The sequence below is a fragment of the Mustelus asterias genome, chromosome 5 (assembly GCF_964213995.1).
Source record: "Mustelus asterias chromosome 5, sMusAst1.hap1.1, whole genome shotgun sequence".
In the NCBI taxonomy this organism is placed as follows: Eukaryota; Metazoa; Chordata; class Chondrichthyes; order Carcharhiniformes; family Triakidae; genus Mustelus; species Mustelus asterias.
In genome coordinates this window covers 139,031,266-139,054,018 of record NC_135805.1, presented here as the reverse complement: position 1 = coordinate 139,054,018, position 22,753 = coordinate 139,031,266, and the positions used below count along the sequence as shown (strand labels likewise).

Here is a 22,753-nt window from a genome sequence, read left to right as displayed (position 1 = left end):
CAGTCCGAAAGATGTGCAGATTAGGTGAATTGGCCGTGCTAAATTGCCCCTTAGTGTCAGGGGGATTAGCAGGATAAGCACGTGGGGGTTACGGGGGTAGGGCCTGGGTGGGGTTGTTGTCGGTGCAGGCCCAATTGGCCAAATGGCCTCCTTCTGCACTGTAGGGATTCTATGATTTTCTATGGTAGGAGAAAATGAGGAGGCCATTCAGTCCATCGAGACCATTCCAAATCTGTGCTGATTTCACCTTCTTGCCTGTTCCCCATCACCCTTGACTTGCAATGTGCAGACTATAGGGGTGCTGAAGATGGGGTTCTGGTGCCTGGACCCCTCTGCTGAAGGCCTGGAAGACAATCCACAGACGCATCATTGGTGCTTGCTGCACCTTGCACAACCTGGCACTGCCACGGGGGGAGGGACTGCCTTCTTTTTTGTTCATTTGTGGGACATGGGTGTCGCTGGCTAGGCCAGCATTTATTGCCCATCCCTAGTTGACCTTGAGAAGGTGGTGGTGAGCTGCCTTCTTGAATCGCTGCAGTCCATGTGCTGTGGGTTGACCCACAATGCCGTTAGGGAGGGAATTCCAGGATTCCAGCGACTGTGAAGGAACGGCGATATATTTCCAAGTCAGGCCGTTGAGTGGTTTGGAGGGGAACTTGCAGGTGGTGGTGTTCCCATGTATCTGCTGCCCTTGTCCTTCTAGATGGAAGTGGTCGCGAGTTTGGAAGGTGCTGTCTAAGGATCTTTGGTGAATTTCTGCAGGTCATCTTGTAGATAGTACACACTGCTGCTACTGAGCGTCGGTGGTGGGGGGAGTGGATGCCTGAGGAGGAGATGGAGGAGCGGCACATTTCCTCCGATGAGGAAGATGCCAAACAGGATGAGGAGGTTTCCCGAGAGAAAGGATTCCGGCCATGAGGCAATGGCGGTATCCAGACAGGCTCGGGGATGGCTATTGCCGCTAGATTCATGGAGAGTGATGCAGGAGATCCTGTGAGGACATCCCATCGTCTTCACACGGTTTCAGTGAGTGTTGCTCTTCATTCTGACAGTGCATGCACCCTGTGTGATGAGGTTCCTTTCACAGGGAGGCAGCAGGTGCCCATCGTCCCTACATTGCAGGAAGATGATGACAACTTGCAGTGAGGACAGTGCATAGATCCTCACACAGTTCCTGTGCATGTCTGCCTCCTGTCTGGATAATGGCAGCTCACAGAAACTAGAAGCAGGAGGAGGCCATTCGGCCCATCGAGCCTGCTCCGCCATTCATTGTGATCATGGCTGATCATCCAATTCAATATCTGATCCCCCCCTCTCCCAATATCCCTTGATCCCTTTAGCCCCAAGAGCTATATCTAATTTCTTCTTGAAATCACACAATGTTTTGGCCTCAACTACTTTCCGTGGGAGTGAATTCCACACATTCACCACCCTCTGGGTGAAGAAATTTCCCCTCACCTCAGTTCTAACGGTTTACCCCTTATCCTCAAACTATGACCCCTAGTTCTGGACTCCCCCACGTTCTTCCTGAATCTATCCTGTTTAATCCTGTTAGATATTTATAATTTTCTATGAGATCCCCTCTCAACCTGCCCAACATATTCATAATTTTAAAGACTTAATAAGAATATACGGGGTAGCACAGTGGTTAGCTCTGCTGCTTCACAGCGCCAGGGTCCCGGGTTCGATTCCCGGCTTGGGTCACTGTCTGTGTGGAGTTTGCACGTTCTCCCTGTGTCTGCGTGGGTTTCCTCCGGGTGCTCCGGTTTCCTCCCACAGTCCAAAGATGTGCGGGTTAGGTGGATTGGACATGCTAAATTAACCCTTAGTGTCCCAGGATGTGATAGGTTAGTGGGATTAGCAGGGTAACTCAGCGGGGATGGGGCCTGGGTGGGATTGTGGTCGGTGCAGACTCGATGGGCCGAATAGCCTCCTTCTGCACTGTAGGGTTTCTATGTGACGCTACCCCTGTACATTGTGGGAGACGATTCCCCACGGGATACAGGTGTGGCTGCTGCGTTCAGTAGGAGTTTTGGGAACAAATGGACTAATTTAAGATAACAGGCACCAGAAATGGGAGTGGGGGAGAGATGAGAACAAAGAACAATCCAGCACAGGAACAGGCCCTTCGGCCTTCCAAGCCTGCACCGATCATGTGTTCCTAACTAGACCATCCGTTTGTATCCCTCTATTCCCAGTCTGTTCATGTGGCTATCTAGATAAGTCTTAAATGATCCTAGAATGTCTGCCTCAATCACCTTGCTTGGCAGTGCATTCCAGGCCCCCACCGCCCACTGTGTAAAATACGTCCCCCGCACATCTGTATTGAACCTTGCCCCCCTTACCATGAACCCGTGACCCCTTGTGTTTGTCATTTCTGACCTGGGAAAAAGCTTCCAACTGTTCACCCTATCTATGCCCTTCATAATTTTATAAACTTCTATTAGGTCACATAAGAACGAAAGAACATAAGAAATAGGAACAGGAGTCGGCCATCTAGCCCCCTCGAGCCTGCCCCGCCATTCAATAAGATCATGGCTGATCTGAAGTGGATCAGTTCCACTTACCCGCCTGATCCCTATAACCCCTAATTCCCTTACCGATCAGGAATCCATCTATCCGTGATTTAAACATATTCAATGAGGTAGCCTCCACCACCTCAGTGGGCAGAGAATTCCAGAGATTCACCACCCTCTGAGAGAAGAAGTTCCTCCTCAACTCTGTCCTAAACTGACCCCCCTTTATTTTGAGGCTGTGCCCTCTAGTTCTAGCTTCCTTTCTAAGTGGAAAGAATCTCTCCACCTCTACCCTATCCAGCCCCTTCATTATCTTATAGGTCTCTATAAGATCCCCCCTCAGCCTTCTAAATTCCAACGAATACAAACCAAGGTCACCCCTCAACCTCCGTCTTTCCAGGGAGAACAACCCCAGTTTACTCAATCTCACCTCATCGCTAATACCCTCCATACCAGGCAACATCCTGGTAAATCTTTTCTGCACTCTCTCCAAAGCCTCCACATCCTTCTGGTAGTATTCCAAATGTGGCCTAACCAACGTTCTATATAACTGCTACATCATATGCCAATGAGGAGATTTATTTGTTACAGAGAGCTTCTTGACATGTGATATTAATTCAACAGTAACATTTCAGATTGGATCTATACCTGAAAAGGAGAAACTACACAGAGCCATGAGGAAAGGTCAGGAGGTTAGGACCATTTGGATAGCTTTGTCATAGAATCCCTACAGTACAGAAAGAGGCCATTTGACCCATCGAGTCTGCACCAACCACAATCCCACCCAGGCCCTATCCCCATTACCCCATACCCTAGCTAGTCCCCTGACATCAACGGTCAATTTAGCATGGTCAATCCACCTGATCCACACATTGCGGGAGGAAACCAGAGCACCCAGAGGAAACCCACGCAGACACGGGGAGAAGGTGCAAACTCCACGCAGACAGTGACCCAAGCCAGGAATTGAACCCGGGTCCCTGGAGCTGTGAGGCAGCAATGCTGACCACTGTGCCACCGTGCCACCCATGGTGCGCTCCCAGTACAGGAGACATTCTCTCTCTCTGTCAATGATCTAGCACAGACACAATGGGCTGAATGGTCACCTCCTGTGCTTCTGGCATTATACGATCTACCTCTGTGAGAAGTCCCTGGCAGCGAGGGGCTCAGTCCGATCTCCTTACCTGTTCTGGACTCATGTAGTGAGGTGTTCCGATATCTTTAGTGAGTGATTCCTGATCATCCAATGTTTTCACGAGGCCAAAGTCGCCTATCTTTACGATGCCATTTTCGTTAAGGAAGATGTTCGCTGGCTTTGTTTTTCCACCAACATAAATTTTAAAAAATAATTGTTAATTCAAATTTACTGCATTGGAAAACATTACTGTAAGAAATATAGAAAAATCAAAATCAGCATTTTGACTGCGATTTCACCCGTGAACTGCCATCCCTCATGTCATAGAAATCATAGAAACCCTACAGTGCAGAAGGAGGCCATTCGGCCCATCGAGTCTGCACCGACCACAATCCCACCCAGGCCCTACCCCCACATTTTTTACCCGCTAATCCCTCTAACCTACGCATCCCAGGACTCTAAGGGGCAATTTTTTTTTAACCTGGCCAATCAACCTAACCCGCACATCTTTGGACTGTGGGAGGAAACCGGAGCACCCGGAGGAAACCCACGCAGACACGAGGAGAATGTGCAAACTCCACACAGACAGTGACCCGAGCCAGGAATCGAACCCGGGACCCTGGAGCTGTGAAGCAGCAGTGCTAATCACTTTGCTACCGTGTCATGATCATGATCACTTGTTCTGGGCTCCTGGTATGGGAGAAAGTCTCTCACTATTGAACCTATCTAATTTTAAAATCACTTTAAATACCTCAACTAGATCATCTCTCACTCTATGTTTGAGGGAAAGACTCTTAGTACGGTAGAGGATCAGAAGGACCTTGGGGTCCGGGTCCATAGGACTCTAAAATCGGCCCCGCAGGTGGAGGAGGTGGTTAAGAAGGCGTATGGTGTGCTGGCCTTTATCAATCGAGGGATTGAGTTTCGGAGTCCGGGGTAATGATGCAGCTATATAGGACCCTCGTCAGACCCCACTTGGAGTACTGTGCTCAGTTCTGGTCGCCTCACTATAGGAAGGATGTGGAAAAGATTGAAAGGGTGCAGAGGAGATTTACAAGGATGTTGCCTGGATTGAGTGGCATGCCTTATGAGGATAGGCTGAGGGAGCTCGGTCTTTTCTCCTTGGAGAGACAAAGAATGAGAGGAGATCTAATAGAGGTGTATAAGATGTTGAGAGGCATAGATCGGGTGGACTCTCAGAGGCTTTTTCCCAGGGTGGAAATGGCTGCTACGAGAGGACACAGGTTTAAGGTGCTGGGGGGTAGGTACAGGGGAGATGTTAGGGGTAAGTTTTTCACTCAGAGGGTGGTGGGCGAGTGGAATCGGCTGCTGCCAGTGGTGGTGGAGGCGAACTGAATAGGGTCTTTTAAGAGACTCCTGGATGAGTACATGGAGATTAACAGGATGGAGGGTTATAGGTAGGTCTAGAAGGTAGGGATGTGTTCGGCACAACTTGTGGGCCGAAGGGCCTGTTTGTGCTGTAGTTTTTCTATGTTTCTATGAATACAAGCCTAGTCTATATACAAGGGGAGGTGATGACCTAGTGTTAATATCACTAGACTATCACTAATATCACTAATCCAGAAACTCAGCTGATGTTCTGGGGACCCGGATTCAAATCCCACCACGGCAGCTGGTGGATTTTGAATTCAATTAAAAATATCTGGAATTAAGAATCTACTTGTTCTTAACATCTACTTGTAGAGGGGCGGCACGGTAGCACAGTGGTTAGCACTGCTGCTTCACAGCACCAGGGACCTGGGTTCGATTCTCGGCTCGGGTCACTGTCTGTGTGGAGTTTGCACATTCTCCTCTTGTCTGCGTGGGTTTCCTCCGGGTGCTCCGGTTTCCTCCCACAGTCCAAAGATGTGCAGGTTAGGTTGATTGGCCAGGTTAAAAATTGCCCCTTAGAGTCCTGAGATGCGTAGGTTAGAGGGATTAGCGGGTAGAATATGTGGGGGTGGGGGTGGGGGTGGGGCCTGGGTGGGATTGTGGTCGGTGCAGACTCGATGGGCCGAATAGCCTCCTTCTGCGCTGTAGGGATTCTATGATTCTACTGATGACCATGAAACCATTGTCGGGAAAACCCACCTGGTTCACTAATGTCCTTTAGGGAAGGAAATCTGCCGTCCTTACCCAGTCTGGCCTACATGTGACTCCAGAGCCACAGCAATGTGGTTGACTCTCAACTGCCCTCAGGGCAACTAGGGATGGGCAATAAATGCTGGCCCAGCCAGTGACGCTCATGTCCCATGAATGAATAAAAACAATGCAACTTGTTTTCATAATTTTATGTTGTTAAGTCCCTGTTACATTCTGATCAATGCCTCCTGCCTGAGTGTGCGGCCCAGAACTGAACTAACATTCACTTAAGAGCAACGAAGGAAGCCAAGTTCATTTGAGGTTAGCCACTGAGAGGCATTACCCGGGTATGAGTGGGAGGGGGGGAGGGAGGGGAGTATAATAACTCCAGGAGTCAGCTCTAAAGGAACAGTGCTTTATTGCACAAAATAAAGCAAAAACCACAAACCTGTGGTGAACACAAACAGGTCCCAACCGGGACAATGGAATAATGGACCCACTCAGGGGGAGTACAGGAAAGAGGTAGAGAACCTGGTGAACTGGTGCAATAACACTAATCTCTCCCTCAATGTCAATAAAATGAAGGAGATAGTTATCAACTTCAGGAAGCGTAGTAGAGGACATGCCGCTGTCTATATCAATGGGGATGAAGTAGAAATGGTTGAGAGCTTCAAGTTCCTGGGTGTCCAGATCACCAACAACCTGCCCTGGTCCCTCCACGCCGACGCTATAGTTAAGAAAGCCCGCCAATGTCTCTACTTTCTCAGGAGGCTAAGGAAATTTGGCATGTCCGCTATGATTCTCACTAATTTTTACAGATGCACCATAGAAAGCATTCTTTCTGGTTGTATCACAGCTTGGTATGGCTCCTGCTCTGCCCAAGACCGAACGGAACTACAAAGGGTCGTGAACGTAGCCCAGTCCATCACGCAAACCAGCCTCCCATCCATCTACACTTCCCACTGCCTCGGAAAAGCAGCCAGCATAATCAAGGACCCCACGCACCCCGGACATTCTCTTTTCCAGCCTCTACCATCGGGTTAAAGATACAAAAGTCTGAGGTCACGTACCAACATCATCTTCCCTGCTGCCATCAGACTTTTGGATAGACCTACCTTACATTAAGTTGATCTTTCTCTGCACACTAGCTATGACTGTAACACTACATTCTGCACCCTCTCCTTTCCCTCTCCCTTATGTACTCTATGAATGGTATACTTTGTCTGTATAACACGCAAGAAACAATACTTTTCAATGTATACTAATACATGGCTTGGGTCATTGTTTGTGTGGAGTTTGCACGTTCTCCCCCTGTCTGCGTGGGTTTCCTCCGGGTGCTCTAGTTTCCTCCCACAGTCCAAAGATGTGCGGGTTAGATGAATTGGCCGTGGTAAATTGCCCCTTAGTGTCGGGGGACTAGCTAGGGTAAATGCATGGGGTTATGGGGATAGGGCCTGGGTGGGATTGTGGTCAGTGCACTCGATGGGCTGAATGGCCTCCTTCTGCACTGTAGGATTCTATGATTGGGACACCGCATTCTGCACCCTCTCCTTTCCTTCTCCCCTCTGTACTCTATGAATGGTATTGTCTGTATAGTGCGCAAGGCACGATACTTTTCACTGTATACCAATACATGTGATAATAATAAATCAAATCAAATTAATAACAGGGCGTGTACACATGAGGTGACCAAAATGTATTCAACAGAAACTAAACTTGTGTTTAACTGACTGTGCGAATGCTATAATCTTATTGGTCTGACCTTCAGATCCCGGTGAACCATCTTCTCCTCATGAATGTAAACAACTCCATCCAAAAGTTGACAGAATATGGACAAAGCAACTTCCTTCTTTTCAGGGTTATTGTTGGCAGGATCCACTATCCATTCCTTCAAATTCTTCTCATACAACTCCATTTGGATAAACAGAGACTTCTTGTGGTAGTTGTTGGTGCGGAGGCTTAATTTGAAACGCAGAAGTTAAATTTATTCAAACAAATTTTAAATACGTGAATAATAAACGTGTTTTCACTTTCCAAATAGGTTTGCTTCAAGAAAGATGTTGAATTATTTTTGGGACATCATGTCCCAAAGCCAGTGAGTTACCTTTCGGGCAACTTGATAAGGCGTCACATCGAAGGCTTTGGCATGAAATGGGGAGAAAGCTGGGTTAGGCTATTGAGTTGGACAATCAATCATGATCGTGCTGAATGGTGGAGCAGGCTCAAAGGGCCAAATGGCCTCCTCCTACTCCTATCTTCTATGTCTATGTCCCTATGAAATAGAAGCTCAGTTGTAGAGGGTAACACACTGGCATGGATTGAAGGTGGGCTAACTAACGGAAAACAGAGAGTTGGCAGGAATGGGTGTTCATAAGAAGTTCATAAGATACAGGAGCAGAATTAGGCCATTCGGCCCATCGAGTCCGCTCCCCCATTCGATCATGGCTGATATGCTCCTCATCCCCATTTTCCTGCCTTCTCCCCATAACCCTTCAACCCATTACCAATTAAAAATCTGTCTAACTCCTCCTTAAATTTACTCAATGTCCCAGCATCCACCGCGCTTTGGGGTAGCTAATTCCACAGATTCACAACCCTTTGGAAGAAGTAGCTTCTCCTCAACTCTGTTTTAAATTTACTACCCCTTATCCTAAGACTACGACCTCTCGTCCTAGAATGTCCCACCAGTGGAAGCATCCGCTCCATGTCTACTTTATCCATACCTTTTATCATCTTGTACACCTCAATTTGATCTCCCCTCATTCTTCTAAATTCCAGAGAGTATCGGCCTAAACTGTCCAATCACTCTTCATACGACAAACCCCTCATCTCTGGAATCAATCCAGTGAACCTCCTCTGAACTGCCTCCAATGCCACTGCATCTTTCCTCAAATACAGGGACCAGAACTGTGTACAATACTCCAGGTGCGGCCTCACCAATGCCTTGTATTGTTGCAACAATACTTCCTTACCTTTATATTCTATTCCTTTAGCTATAAATGCCAACATTCCATTCGGGTATGTGTCTGGTGGGCAGGATGTGATGAGTGATGTGCCACAGGGTTCAGTGTTGGGACCTCAACCCTTTACAATCTAGATACAAGACTTGGCTGAAGGGACTGAAGGCATGGTCCCTAAATTTGCTGACAACACAAAGATAGGTGGAAAGTAAATTGTGAAAAGGACGTGAGGTTATAAAGGGACATGGATCAGTTGGCGAGTGGACAAAACTCTGGCAAATGGAGTATAATGTGGGCAAATGTGAAATTGTCCATTTTGGCAGGAAGGATATAGAAGTATATTCTCTAAATGGTGAGAGATTACAGAACTCTGAGGTGCAGAGGGATCTGGGTGTCCGAGTGCATGAAAAATAAAAGACGAGTATAAAGGTACAGCAAGTAATTAGGAAAGCTGCTAGAACCAGCTCTGATGAACAGTCCTCCATACTCGAAACGTTGGCACTGTTCTCTCCCTACAGATGCTGTCAGATCTGCTGAGATTTTCCAGCAATTTCTGTTTCAGATTCCAGCATCCGCATTATTTTGCCTTTATCTACAATGTTAGCAGTTATTGTGAGGGGAATTGGTTACAAAAGTAAGAGAGTTATGCTTCAGCTGTAGAGGATATTGGTGAGACCACACCTGGAGTATTGTGTACGGTACTGATCTCGTTATGTGAGGAAAGATGTAAATGTGTGAGATCAATTCAGAGAAGATTTACTAGACTAATAGGAATGGGCAGGTTGTCTTACGAGGAAAGGTTGGACAGGTTAGGTTTGTGTCCACGAGAGTTTAGAACAATAAGAGGGAATTTGATTGAAGCCATTAAGATCCTGAGGGGTTTTGACAGAATGGATGCGAAGAAGATGTTTTCTCCTGTGGGGGAATCTAGAACTTGGGGTCACTGTTTAAAAATAGGGGTCGCTCAGTTAAGACAGAGATGAGGAGAACTCGGAGAACTCAGTACTGACCCTCTGACAGTGCAGCACTCCCTCAGTACTGACCCTCTGACAGTGCGACACTCCCTCAGTACTGACCCTCTGACAGTGCAGCACTCCCTCAGTACTGACCCTCTGACAGTGCGGCACTCCCTCAGCACTGACCCTCTGACAGTGCAGCACTCCCTCAGCACTGACCCTCTGACAGTGCAGCACTCCCTCAGTACTGACCCTCTGACAGTGCAGCACTCCCTCAGCACTGACCCTCTGACAGTGTGGCACTCCCTCAGTACTGACCCTCTGACAGTGCGGCACTCCCTCAGCACTAACCCTCTGACAGTGCGGCACTCCCTCAGTACTGACCCTCTGACAGTGCAGCACTCCCTCAGAACTGACCCTCTGACAGTGCGGCACTCCCTCAGTACTGACCCTCTGACAGTGCGGCACTCCCTCAGAACTGACCCTCTGACAGTGCGGCACTCCCTCAGTACTGACCCTCTGACAGTGCGGCACTCCCTCAGTACTGCGCTGGAGAGTCAGCTGAAATCTCGGGTGTGTGATTAAACCCTTCATCTTGTGACTGACGTTGAAGAATGCTAACGCACTCGGTTAAGTCTTTCAATCTGATGGCATCTTTCTCTGAAGAAAATGGAAAGTGTTTTGCACGCTAACAGAAACAGTAGATCTGAAATTGAGTCACCTTGGCCCAATCCAGGAGGTATGGTATCGCACAATGTTTTTATGTTCCACCTTCGCCAAAGCCTCGGCCTCACGTTTCGTTTTCCTAAATTGATGAAAATGAAATTCATAGAATCATAGAATCCTCGTGCGGGAGGCCATTCGACCCATCGAGCCTGCACCGACAACAATCCCACCCAGGTCCTATCCCCATAATCCCACGTATTTACCCTAGCTAATCCCCCTGACACTAAGGGGCAATTTAGCACGGCCAATGCACCTAACCCGCACATCTTTGGACTGTAGGAGGAAACCGGAGCATCCAGAGGAAACCCACGCTGACACGGGGAGAACGTGCAGACTCTGCAGAGACACCCAAAGCCGGGAATCGAACCCGGGTCCCTGGCGCTGTGAGGCAGCAGTGCTAACCACTGCGCCGCATAAAGACATCTTTTTCATTTCCCCCGTGAGTTACTTTCTGGATGACCTAAAACTATGTATCCTCGTTACTGTCTCACTGGCCAGAACTAACCCATCACTGGTTAGGATGCTGCATAACCTTGAAGATGACAGTCCGGACCTGTGAAAAAATCTTACTTGTTCTTCTTGGCTGTATGTTATTAGCATAATTTGGAATTCCTACCAGCAATTATACACTCAATGTTTTCAGTTTGTGTCCCAGCTCCCCTATCCTATCTGCAGTACATGAATTCTCATTTGCAAAGGCAGATAACTGAACATGCTTAACTGTTCCACCCACCCGCGCCATCTTGGTCAACCCATTGGAACTGATCAGAAGGGGCCATGATGTGGAGATGCCGGCGTTGGACTGGGGTGAACACAGAAAGAGTTTTAACAACACCAGGTTAAAGTCCAACAGGTTTATTTGGTAGCAAATACCATTAGCTTTCGGAGCGCTGCTCCTTCGTCAGAAGGGGTGACACGGTGGCACAGTGGTTAGCACTGCTGCCTCTCAGCGCCAGGAACCAGGTTCGATTCCCGGTTTGGGTCACTGTCTGTGTGGAGTCTGCATGTTCTCCCCGTGTCTGCGTGGGTTTCCTCCGGGTGCTCCAGTTTCCTCCCACAGTCCAAAAGACGTGTCAGTTAGGTGCATTGGCCATGCTAAATTCTCCCTCAGTGTACCCGAACAGGCGCCGGAGTGTGGCGACTGGGGGATTTTCACAGTAACTTCATTACAGTGTTAATGTAAGCCTACTTGTGACACGAATAAATAAACTTTAAAAGCTAAGTCCTGCATTCCCAAAGCCTGTTCCTGTTGGTTCCTTCCTGTAATGAGGTGGCCCAGGCCCCCAACACCGTCACCAAACTCAGAATGGATGAAAAGTAAATGGCCGGGCCCAAGACCCAGTAGCGGCAGGTGAGGGGGGGACGGGGGTGAACGGTATGTGGGAGAGTTTACCCTCCACCTCTTTACAATAACAAAGATACCAGGGAGATTCAAAATGGACTCACTCATCCCGCAGCGAGACTTCCTTGATAGCGTAGTACTTTTTATCAACCGTGTTCTTTGCTTTGTAGACACAGCCAAAGGCTCCTCTCCCGATTTCAGTAAAACCTGAAAACCCGTCAATTCTGGGAACATTCAGTTCACTGGGGCAATTAAAGGAAAAAAAACACAAACATTAGGGGACCACAAACCTCCGCAATATCCCACCTTCCCCCAGTCAACTTACAACAACAAATATAGATATCTATATATATATATATACATATATATACATACACAGCACCTCCCCATGTAATCAAATAAAGGCAGCTTCCACAGAAACATTAGGCCAAACTGGACACTGAGCCACAAAAGGCAATATTGGGGCAAAAGGTCAAAAGCTGGGTCAAAGGTTAGCCTGAAGGAGGAAAAGCCAAGTAGAGGGGCGGCACGGCGGTGAGCACTGCTGCCTCACAGCGCCAGGAACCCGGGTTCGATTCCGGCCTCGGGTCACTGTCTGTGTGGAGTTTGCACGTTCTCCCCGTGTCTGCATGGGTTTCCTCCAGGTGCTCCGGTTTCCCCCCGCAGTCGAAAGATGTGCGGGTTAGGTGGACTGGCCATGCTAAATTGGGTCAGTATTCATTGTCAACCACATTAGAAAGTCATAGAATCCCTACAGTGCAGAAGGAGTCTATTCAGCCCATCGAGTCTGTACTGAAAACAATCCCACCCAGGCTTTATCCCCGCAACCCCACTTATTCATCCCGCTAATCCCTCTAACCTGTGCATCCCGGGACAGTAAGGGGCAATTGAGCACGGCCAATGCACCTAACCCGCACATCTTTGGACTGTGAGAGGAAACCGGAGCACCCGGAGGAAACCCACGCTGACACAGGGAAAACATGCAAACTGCACACAGACAGTGACCCAAGTTAGGAATGGAACCCGGGTCCCTGGCGCTGTGAGGCAGCAGTGCTAACCACAGTGCCACCATTCCATCTGAACTACAGCTAAGATCAAAGTGCACCGCCCAATACTGCTTCTCTTTAACGGTGGTAAACAATGCCAAGCCTGAGCCGGTTTAGTGAAAGGTTCCATACTGTCCAGAGTGCCCAGAACAAAATGGCCGCCATGCATTGTTGGGAGTATCTCCCCTATACAGATACAAAATCTTGTGATGTCTGAATCGTCTCTTACGTCATATCCGAGGCTTTATCTTCTCCACTGGTACCGTTCGTCTGTAAGTTTAAAGGTGAAAAAGTGATTAATGTTGTGTTGCATTTTTGACATTAAGCAGACATGTCCTATCCGTTCATTTTTTAAATTCATTTGTGGGCGTCGCTGGTTGGCCAGCATTTATTGCCCATCCCTAGTTGCCTGAGGGCAGTTAAGAGTCAACCACATTGCTGTGGCTCTGGAATCACATGTAGGTCAGACCAGGTAAGGACAGCAGATTTCCTTCCCTGAAGGACGAGTGAACCAGATGGGATTTTCCGACAATGGTTTCATGGTCACCATTAGACAGATTTTTATTGAATTCAATATTTCACCATCTGCTGTGGAGGGATTCGAACCCAGGTGCCCAGAACATTGCCCTGGGTCTCTGGATCCCTAGTCCAGTGACAATACCACTACACCATTGACTCCCTCTGAGTCAGTTAAAGTAAAGTTTATTTATTAGTAAGGCTTACATTAACACTGCAATGAAGTTACTGTGAAATTCCCCTAGTCGCCACATTCCGGCACCTGTTCAGGTCAACGTACCTGATCAGCACGTCTTTCAGAATGCGGGAGGAAACCGGAGCACCCGGAGGAAACCCACGCAGACACGGGGAGAACGTGCAGACTTTGCACAGACAGCGAACCAAGCCGGGAATCGAACCCGAGTCCTTGGCGCTACGAGACAGCAGTGCTAACCACTGTGCTACAGTGCCATCCACACAATCAGAGGCTTAGCTCAAAAGAAACTGGGTATGAATTTTTAAATTCTTTCATGAGATGTGGGCATTGCTGGCCAAGCTAACACTTTCTGCCCATCCCTAATTGCCCTCGAGAAGGTGATGGTAAGCCAACGCCTTGAGGTACTACCATCCAGTTAAAAAGGAAGGACAGGGGGGAATGCAGAGAAACGGGGTTGGAGTCAAGCACTCCGGTTGAAGGGCTAGAATAGATGGACCAAATTACCTCTTCCTGCTATATGGATCACAGAAAGTTAACATGCAGGTGCCACAAGTGATAAAGGGGGCAAACGGTATGTTGGCATTTAGAATATTGGGAAATAGAATATAAAAGTTTGCAAGTGTTACTGCAGCTGTACAGGGCCGTGCCGAGGCCCCACCAGGAGTACCAGCTGTCCAGTTTTGGTCTACTGATCTGAGAAAGGATATACTTTGTCTGAAGCCAATCAGGGAGGGTTCAGTCGACTCAAATCTGGGATGGTTTATCTAATGAAGAGAGGCTGAACAGGTTGGCCTTTTACCCATTGGGGTTTGGAAGAATGAGGGGGGAATCTTTTGGAAATATAGGATGGGCGGGATTCCCTGTCCGTCACACCGGTGGGAACCTCTGGCCCCGCTGCAGCGAACGGAGACTTGGCTGAGTGCCAATATCTGTCTCCTCGCTGGCAGTGGGGGGTGAACGGCCAGAGAATTCCAGCCAAGGTTTCTGACTGGCCTCAGCAGGGTGAGTGCCAGAAGGGTGTATCCCCTCGCGGGAGAGACCAGGACAAGGGGACGTCCTTTAAGGCGGAGATGAGGAGGAGTTTTTTTTTACTCTCAGAGGGTTGTTAGCCTGTGGGATCCTCCTCTCCAGAAGGCAGTGCAGGCTGGGTCACTGACTGTATTGAAGGCGGAGTTAGATAGATTGATAGACAAGGGAGTCCTGGATTATCGGGAACCATAGACGGGAAAGTGAAGTTGAGATCACAGCCTGATCAGCCACGATCTAATTGAATGGCAGGGCAGCCCGGTGGCACCATGGTTAGCACTGATGCCTCACAGCGCCAGGTATCTGGGTTCGATTCCCGGCTTGGGTCACTGTGCAAACTCCACACAGACATTCTCCCCATGCCTGCGTGGGTTTCCTCCCACAGTCCAAAGATGTGCGGGTCACTGTCTGTGTGGAGTTTGCACATTCTCCTCGTGTCTGCGTGGGTTTCCTCCGGGTGCTCCGGTTTCCTCCCACAGTCCAAAGATGTGCGGGTTAGGTTGATTGGCCAGGTTAAAAATTGCCCCTTAGAGTCCTGGGATGTGTAGGTTAGAGGGATTAGCGGGTAAATATGTGGGGGTCGGGCCTGGGTGGGATTGTGGTCGGTGCAGACTCGATGGGCCGAATGGCCTCCTTCTGCACTGTAGGGTTTCTATGATTTCTATGAGTCTGAAAGACCTGCTGGTTAGGTGCATTGGCTGTGCTAAATTCTCCCTCAGTGTACCCGAACAGGCGCCGGAGTGTGGCGACTCGGGGATTTTCACAGTAACTTCATTGCAGTGTTAATGTAAACCTACTTGAGACACTGATAAACAAACAAAAAGAAAGGAGGCTCGAAAGACATGCTTTTTAATTGGTAATGGGTTGAAGGGTTATGGGGAGGAGGCAGGGAAATGGGGATGAGGAGCATATCAGCCATGGCCGATTGGCAGAGCAGACCCAATGGGCCGAATGGCCTACTCCTGCTCCTAAGTGCTATGTTGCTGTGCAGTAATTTTAGTCACTCTATAAATGAAGGAAGCATTGAATACAGACAGAGATGATTCAAATGCTTGGTCTACAGTATTGAGGCATGAGTGAGTGTACCTGAGATGTTGTACAGTCCCTGTTCACGTCCCGTGTACTGAAGGTTGGAGCTAATCGCCTAATGTTAGAAAAAGAAATAATCATCAAACACTCGGAATAAAATCTGATATTTCTGACTTTCAAAATAACCAACCACAGAGTACAGGAAAGAGATAGAGAACCTGGTGAACTGGTGTGGCAACAATAATCTCTCCCTCAACGTCAACAAAACAAAGGAGATTGTCATCGACTTCAGGAAGCTTAAAGGAGAACATACCCCTGTCTATATCAACGGGGACGAAGTAGAAATGGTCGAGAGCTTCACGTTTCTAGGTGTCCAGATCACCAACAACCTGTCCTGATCCCCCCATGCCGAGTTAAGAAAGCCCACCAACGTCTCTACTTTCTCAGAAGACTAAGGAAATTTGGCATGTCAGCTACGACTCTCACCAACTTTTACAGATGCACCATAGAAAGCATTTTTTCTGGTTGTATCACAGCTTGGTATGGCTCCTGCTCTGCCCAAGACCGCAAGAAACTACAAAAGTTGTGAATGTAGCCCAATCCATCACGCAAACCAGCCTCCCATCCATTGACTCTGTCTACACTTCCCGCTGCCTCGGCAAAGCAGCCAACATAATTAAGGACCCCACGCACCCCAGACATTCTCTCTTCCACCTTCTTCCGTCGGGAAAAAGATACAAAAGTCTGAGGTCACGTACCAACTGACTCAAGAACAGCTTCTTCCCTGCTGCTGTCAGACTTTTCAATGGACTTACCTTGCATTAAGTTGATCTTTCTCTACATCCTAGCTATGACTGTAACACTACATTCTGCACTCTCTCCTTTCCTTCTCTAAGAACAATATGCTTTGTCTGTATAGCGCGCAAGAAACAATTCTTTTCACTGTATCCCGATACATGTGAAAATAATAAATCAGATCAAATCAGATCAACAAGTGGAGAAGGTGGTGAATAAGGCATATGGCATGCTTGCCTTTATAGGACGGGGCACAGAGTATAAAAGTTGGGGTCTGATGTTGCAGATGTATAGAACATTGGTTCGGCCGCATTTGGAATACTGCGTCCAGTTCTGGTCGCCACACTACCAGAAGGACGTGGAGGCTTTAGAGAGAGTGCAGAGGAGGTTTACCAGGATGTTGCCTGGTATGGAAGGGCTTAGTTATGAGGAGAGATTGGGTAAACTGGGGTTGTTCTCACTGGAAAGACGGAGGATGAGGGGTGACCTATTAGAGGTGTATAAAATTATGAAAGACATAGATAGGGTGAACGGTGGGAAGCTTTTTCCCAGGTCGGTGGTGACGTTCACGAGGGGTCATAGGTTCAAGGTGAAGGGGGGGAGGTTTAACACAGATATCAGAAGGACGTATTTTACACAGAGGGTGGTGGGGGCCTGGAATGTGTTGCCGGGCAAGGTGGTGGAGGCGGACACACTGGGAACATTTAAGACTTATCTAGACAGCTATATGAACGGAGTGGGAATGGAGGGATACAAAAGAATGGTCTAGTTTGGACCAGGGAGCGGCGCGGGCTTGGAGGGCCGAAGGGCCTGTTCCTGTGCTGTATTGTTCTTTGTTCTTTTTGTTCAAATCAAATCAAACATCAATAGCAAAAAAAGAACTCAGAACAGACTAACAGGTGGAATTAAAGGAAGCTTCACTGGCTCCTGAAGGATGATGTGTTAGATTAAACTCAGTGAGCACACCCAAGGTGAGGGTCTGTAGAGTCTATTGATCCTTAAATGATATCAGAAAGATATATTTGCATTTCATAACCTCAGAATGTCCCAAAAAACCTGACAGCCGATGAAGTATTTCTGGAGTGTGTGCACTGTGCTTGGGTCACTGTCTGTGCGGAGTCTGCACGTTCTCCCCGTGTCTGCGTGGGTTTCCTCCGGGTGCTCCGGTTTCCTCCTAGTCTGAAAGACGTGCTGGTTAGATACATTGGCCGTGCTAAATTCTCCCTCAGTGTACCCGAACAGGTGCCGGAGTGTGGCGACTAGGGGATTTTCACAGTAACTTCATTGCAGTGTTAATGTAAGCCTACTTGTGACACAAATAAATAAACTATCGTGACAGAGGAAGTAGAAGTCAATCTGTGCACTGCAAGCTCGCACAAGCAGTAATGTAGAATCATGTATTTTAGATGTTGCCTGAGTAATAAATATTGACCAAGACACGAGTGGCAGGTCAGCCGCACTTCCTCAAAGTAGTGGCCATGGCTTTTTTTTTTACACCCAACTAAACTTCAGCTTAACATCTCACCTCAGGTGGCGCACCTCAGGCAGTGTGGCACTCCCTTAGCACTGCACAGGAAGTCTCAATCTAGATTACTTGAAGTTTATTTGTTAGTGTCACAAGTAGGCTAACATTAACACTGCAATGAAGTTACTGTGAAAATCCCCTAGTCGCCACACTCCGGGGCCTGTTCGGGTACACTGAGGGAGAATTTAGCCAATGCACCCTAACCAGCACGTCTTTCAGACTGTGGGAGGAAACCGGAGCACCCGGAGGAAACCCACGCAGACACGGGGAGGACATGCAGATTCCGCACTGACAGTGACCCGATGTGGAATCGAACCCGGGTGCCTGGCGCTGTGGGGCAGCAGTGCTAACCACTGTGCCACTGTGCCGGCCTACTTGCTGATGTGTCTGGAAGTGTGGTTTGAACATCTGATCGAATGATTCACAGACAGGAGGGTTACCCACTGTGTCACAGTTGACACCATGAGCTATGGTGTAAATGCCTACAATATACATTTTAAAAAACACAAACAGGATATAAACTAAGGTGATGAACAGTCATACCGTTTAGGTTTGGATCCACCGGTAGTGTCCTAGAAAAGAAAAATAAATTACTATTAATTCCAAACGGAGGATAATATAAAAATCAAAAGCCAACAGCTGCTAACTAGTGTTCCGCAGACATAGCACTCTGCAATACTCGTCACAGTCATCCAGCCGAAACAGCACGCAATGAGGCCATTCAGTCCATCAAAAGCATGCCAGCTCTCTGTAGATCAATCTAATCAGTCCCAGCTTCCCTCACCTCGCTCAGTAGCGCTGCAAGTGTATTTCCCCCAAACATCCATTCACATTCCTCCTGAAATCATGCCCATTGAGTAAAAAGGAACCTGAGCACGTCCCTCCTGCATTTCATGCCCAGAACCTTCGACCTTTCACAGAAACATAGAAGATAGGAGCAGGAGGAGGCCATTCGGCCCTTCGAGCCTGCTCCGCCATTCATTACAGTCATGGCTGATCGTCCAACTCAGTAGCCTAATCCTGCTTTCTCCCCACAGCCTTTGACCCCATTCACCCCAAGTGTGGGGAAGAAGACAGGGTGGATTCTGGGAGTGGCCCAAGAGTCTGTGAACAGGAAAGGGAGAATCGACCTGAGCCCGGAGTCCGGATTCCGGATTGTGAGGCTGAACACAATCTTGAATACATTCAATGTTTTGGCATCAACTACTCCCTGTGGTAATGAATTCCACAGGCTCACCCATCTTTGGGTGAAGAAATGTCTCCTCACCTCCGTCCTAAATGGTCTACCCTGAATCCTCAGACTGTGACCCCTGGTTCTGAACTCCCCCCACCATCGGGAACATCCTCCCTGCATCTACCCTGTCTAGTCCTGTTAGAATTTTATAAGTCTCTGTAAGATTCCCCTTCATTCGTCTGAACTCCAGCGAAAACAATCCTAACCTAGTCAATCTCTCCTCATAGTCTCTCTAGTCAATGTCTCCCACCCAACTTGCACTTATCATCTCATGGGAACAGGTTTTCCTAATCCTAATTTTCCTAATCCTCCAAAATCTTGTCTTATCAAATCTCTCCTCAGCCCGGGGAGAACACTGCCAGCCTTTCCAACCAAGCCTTGTAGCTAACTTCCCCTATTCCTCACGTCATTCTGGTAAATCTCCTCCGCACTCTCTCAAGGACTCTCACATCCTCCCTAAAGTATGGTGAGCAGAGCTGGACACAATATTCTCCTCGTAGCCTAACGCTTGTTATGAAGCTCGAGATCGTTTGCTAACTCAATGCGTCCTGCCACCTTCAAAATCTACGTGCATGCACCCACAACTCCCTCCTTCCCTGTGTACTCTGTAGAAATCTGCCACTGAGTCAATGCTGTCTCCCTTCTGTCAACATGTATCACTGTATATATATCTCTGTATTTACAGTGGCACGATGGTTAACACTGCTGCCTCACAGCGCCAGGGACCCGGGTTCGATTCCCATCTTGGGTCACTGTCTGTGTGGAGTCTGCACGTTCTCCCCGTGTCTGCGTGGGTTTCCTCCGGTTGCTCTGGTTTCCTCCCACAGTCTGAAAGACGTGCTGGTTAGATGGATTGGCCATGCTAAATTCTCCCTCAGTGTACCCGAACAGGCACCAGAGTGTGGCGACTAGGGGATTTTCACAGTAACTTCATTGCAGTGTTAATGTAAGCCTACTCATGACAATACTAAATATTCTTTGATTCAAGCTGCCACTCTGCCAGCCTCACTATGTGCTGCCGCAGTCAACTGGCATCACCCTCACTCCCAGTCCAACGCTGGCATCTCCACATCATGATGACCCTCACTGTCAGACACACCTCCAGGTTGGTCTGAAATCTTTGAAAATCTAACTCCATATTCTAATATCCAAGTTATTCAGCCGTGTCAAATAAAGCACTGATCTGAGCACTGACCCATGGGGAACACCACAGTTGGTAGAACCCTTAGAAATATTAGCATACAGAGGGATGTAGGCGTGCAGATCCACAGTTACCTGAAGGTGGCAACTTAGGTGGTCAAGAAGGCATATGGCCTTCATCAGTCGGGGCGTTGGGTATAGGAATTGGAAATTATCTTGCAGCTGTATAAGACTTTGGTTAGGCCGCATTTGGAGTATTGTGTACAATTCTGGTTGTCACACTACCGGAAGGATGTTGATGCATTGGAAAGGGTGCAGAAGAGATTTACCAGGGCGTTGCCTGGTTTGGAGGATATGGACTATGAAGAAAGGTTGAACAAACTTGGGTTCTTTTCATTGGAGCGTCGGAGGATGAGGGAGGACCTGATAGAGGTTTACAAGATTATGACAGGCTTGGATAGAGTGGATAGTCAGAGTCTTTTTCCCAGGGTCGAAGGGTTAATTAATCGGGGGCATAGGTGAGAGGGGGAAAGTTAAAAGAGATGGATGGGGCAAGGTTTTCACACAGAGGGTGGTGAATGCCTGGAACGTGCTGCTGGAGAAGGTGGTGGAAGCAGATTCTATAACAACCTTCAAGAGTCACCTGCATAGATACATGAATAGGCAGGAAATAGAGGGATATTGACTACATAGAGGCATGAAAATATTAGATTAGAGAGGCACAGACTTGGTGGGCTGAAGGGCCTGTCCCTGTGCTGTACTGTTCCTCATACACAGTCTACCATCCTCCAGTCTGAATCGTAGAATCCCTACAGTGCAGGAGGAGGCCATTCGGCCCATCGAGCCTGCACCAACCACAATCCCACCCTGGCCCTCTTCCCATAACCCCATGCATTTACCCTAGCTAATCCCCCTGACACTCAGGTCAATTTAACCTGGCCAATCCACCTAACCCGCACATCTTTGGACAGTGGGAGGAAACCGGAGCACCCGGAGGAAACCCACGCAGACACGGGGAGAATGTGCAGACTCCACACAGACAGTGACCCAAGCTGGGAATCGAACCCGGGTCCCTGGCGCTGTGAGGCAGCGGTGCTAACCACTGTGCCACCACCACGATTGGCTGATTTCTGTTCTTCAGCCATTTTGTTTGGTACAATTGCTCTCCCATTCCACGAGTTTCAGTTTTGGTGACCGGCACTTTATGTGGTACTTTATCCAACACATTCTTAAAATGCATACAGGCAACGTCCATTTAATTCCCTTTAGCAACCTTCCCTGTTGCTGTGTCAAAAAATTCAATGGCATTAGTGAAACACCTTTTACAAATCCGTGCTGATATATCAAGCAGAATTTTGCCGCATCGGCACTAAGATATCTATCGGTGTGAATGTCCACAGTTCTGGTGACTGACGGTGCAGGACTTCACCGTCTGACTAACCCAGCACATTTCTTATGAATGGCCAAAGCAGAGAGAGGGAGGGTGGTGCCAGCTGGATGAGGCGCACACCGGGGGAGAGGGAGCAGGTCCTTATTCCCACCATGGAGCTGGGGGCCCTAGCTTTACAGATGCACTGGGTGTGTTTGGGGTGTCCTGAGGCAGTGCCTTCAATTCAGGAGTGGAGGCACGGTAGCTCAGTGGTTAGCACTGCTGCCTCACAGCGCCAGGGACCCGGGTTCAATTCCGGCCTCGGGTCACTGTCTGTGCAGAGTCTGCACATTCTCCCCGAGTCTGTGTGGGTTTCCTCCAGGTGCTCAGGTTTCCTCCCACAGACTGAAAGATGCGCAGGTTAGTTGGATTGGCCATGCTAAATTGCCTCTTAGTGTCAGGAGGATTAGCAGAGTAAATGCATGGAGTTATGGGGATAGGGTCTGGGTGGAATAGTGGTGAGTGCAGGCTCGATGGGCTAAATGGCCTGAAGGAATTCTAAGAAGGCATTTCTATTCTGCCGTTTGCTGTCTCTGACCGTCTCAAAGCATGTCACAGCCACTGAAGTACATTTGAAGCTTAGTAATTTCGGAAAAACAGCATCCAAATTGTGCACAAAGTCCCATAAACATCAATGAGATAAATGATGAATTCATCAGTTTTAATGATGTTGGTTGAGAAATCGCTAATCGTTGATACCCTGGGGAGATTCTCGCCTGCTTCTTAATCCTGGGGAATCCACCTGAGAGGGCACTTTAACATCTCATCTGACAGGCAGAGTGAAGCCAGCACCCCGACATAGATAAATCCGTCTTATAGATGTACCGTACCGTTCTCGGAGTAGTTGGTGCTGTGTCAGTGGCCCAGGATGTAGCGGAGCTTAAACCATCCGAATTTTCAGAACTCCTCCTAAAGGAATCAGAAACATGTGAGGGGGTCATTCACGGGGGCTGAATATGTTACAATTCATTCTGTGCCGCTACTCAGAAGAACATAAGAACTAGGAGCAGGAGTCGGCCATCTGGGCCCTCGGGCCTGCTCCGCCATTCAATAAGATCATGGCTGATCTTTGTGTAGACTCAGCTCCACTTACCCGCCCGCTC

At 48.3% G+C, this 22,753-nt stretch overlaps 1 protein-coding gene across 2 annotated transcripts in view; it reads right to left on the bottom strand.

Annotated features, from left to right (window-relative positions):
• Positions 1–22,753, bottom strand: part of eif2ak2 (eukaryotic translation initiation factor 2-alpha kinase 2) — a 59,072-nt gene that overhangs the window by 2,693 nt on the left and 33,626 nt on the right. Inside the window, exons 11-18 of one of the 2 annotated variants that reach the window (XM_078213772.1) lie at positions 22,481–22,559; positions 18,391–18,419; positions 15,585–15,642; positions 12,990–13,030; positions 11,819–11,956; positions 10,368–10,451; positions 7,493–7,688; positions 3,698–3,826 (exon numbers count right to left, since the gene is read on the bottom strand). In XM_078213772.1, the coding sequence (XP_078069898.1) occupies positions 3,698–3,826; positions 7,493–7,688; positions 10,368–10,451; positions 11,819–11,956; positions 12,990–13,030; positions 15,585–15,642; positions 18,391–18,419; positions 22,481–22,559 (754 nt within the window). The remainder of the gene's footprint in view (positions 1–3,697; positions 3,827–7,492; positions 7,689–10,367; positions 10,452–11,818; positions 11,957–12,989; positions 13,031–15,584; positions 15,643–18,390; positions 18,420–22,480; positions 22,560–22,753) is intronic. The other variant, XM_078213773.1, reaches the window with a different exon arrangement.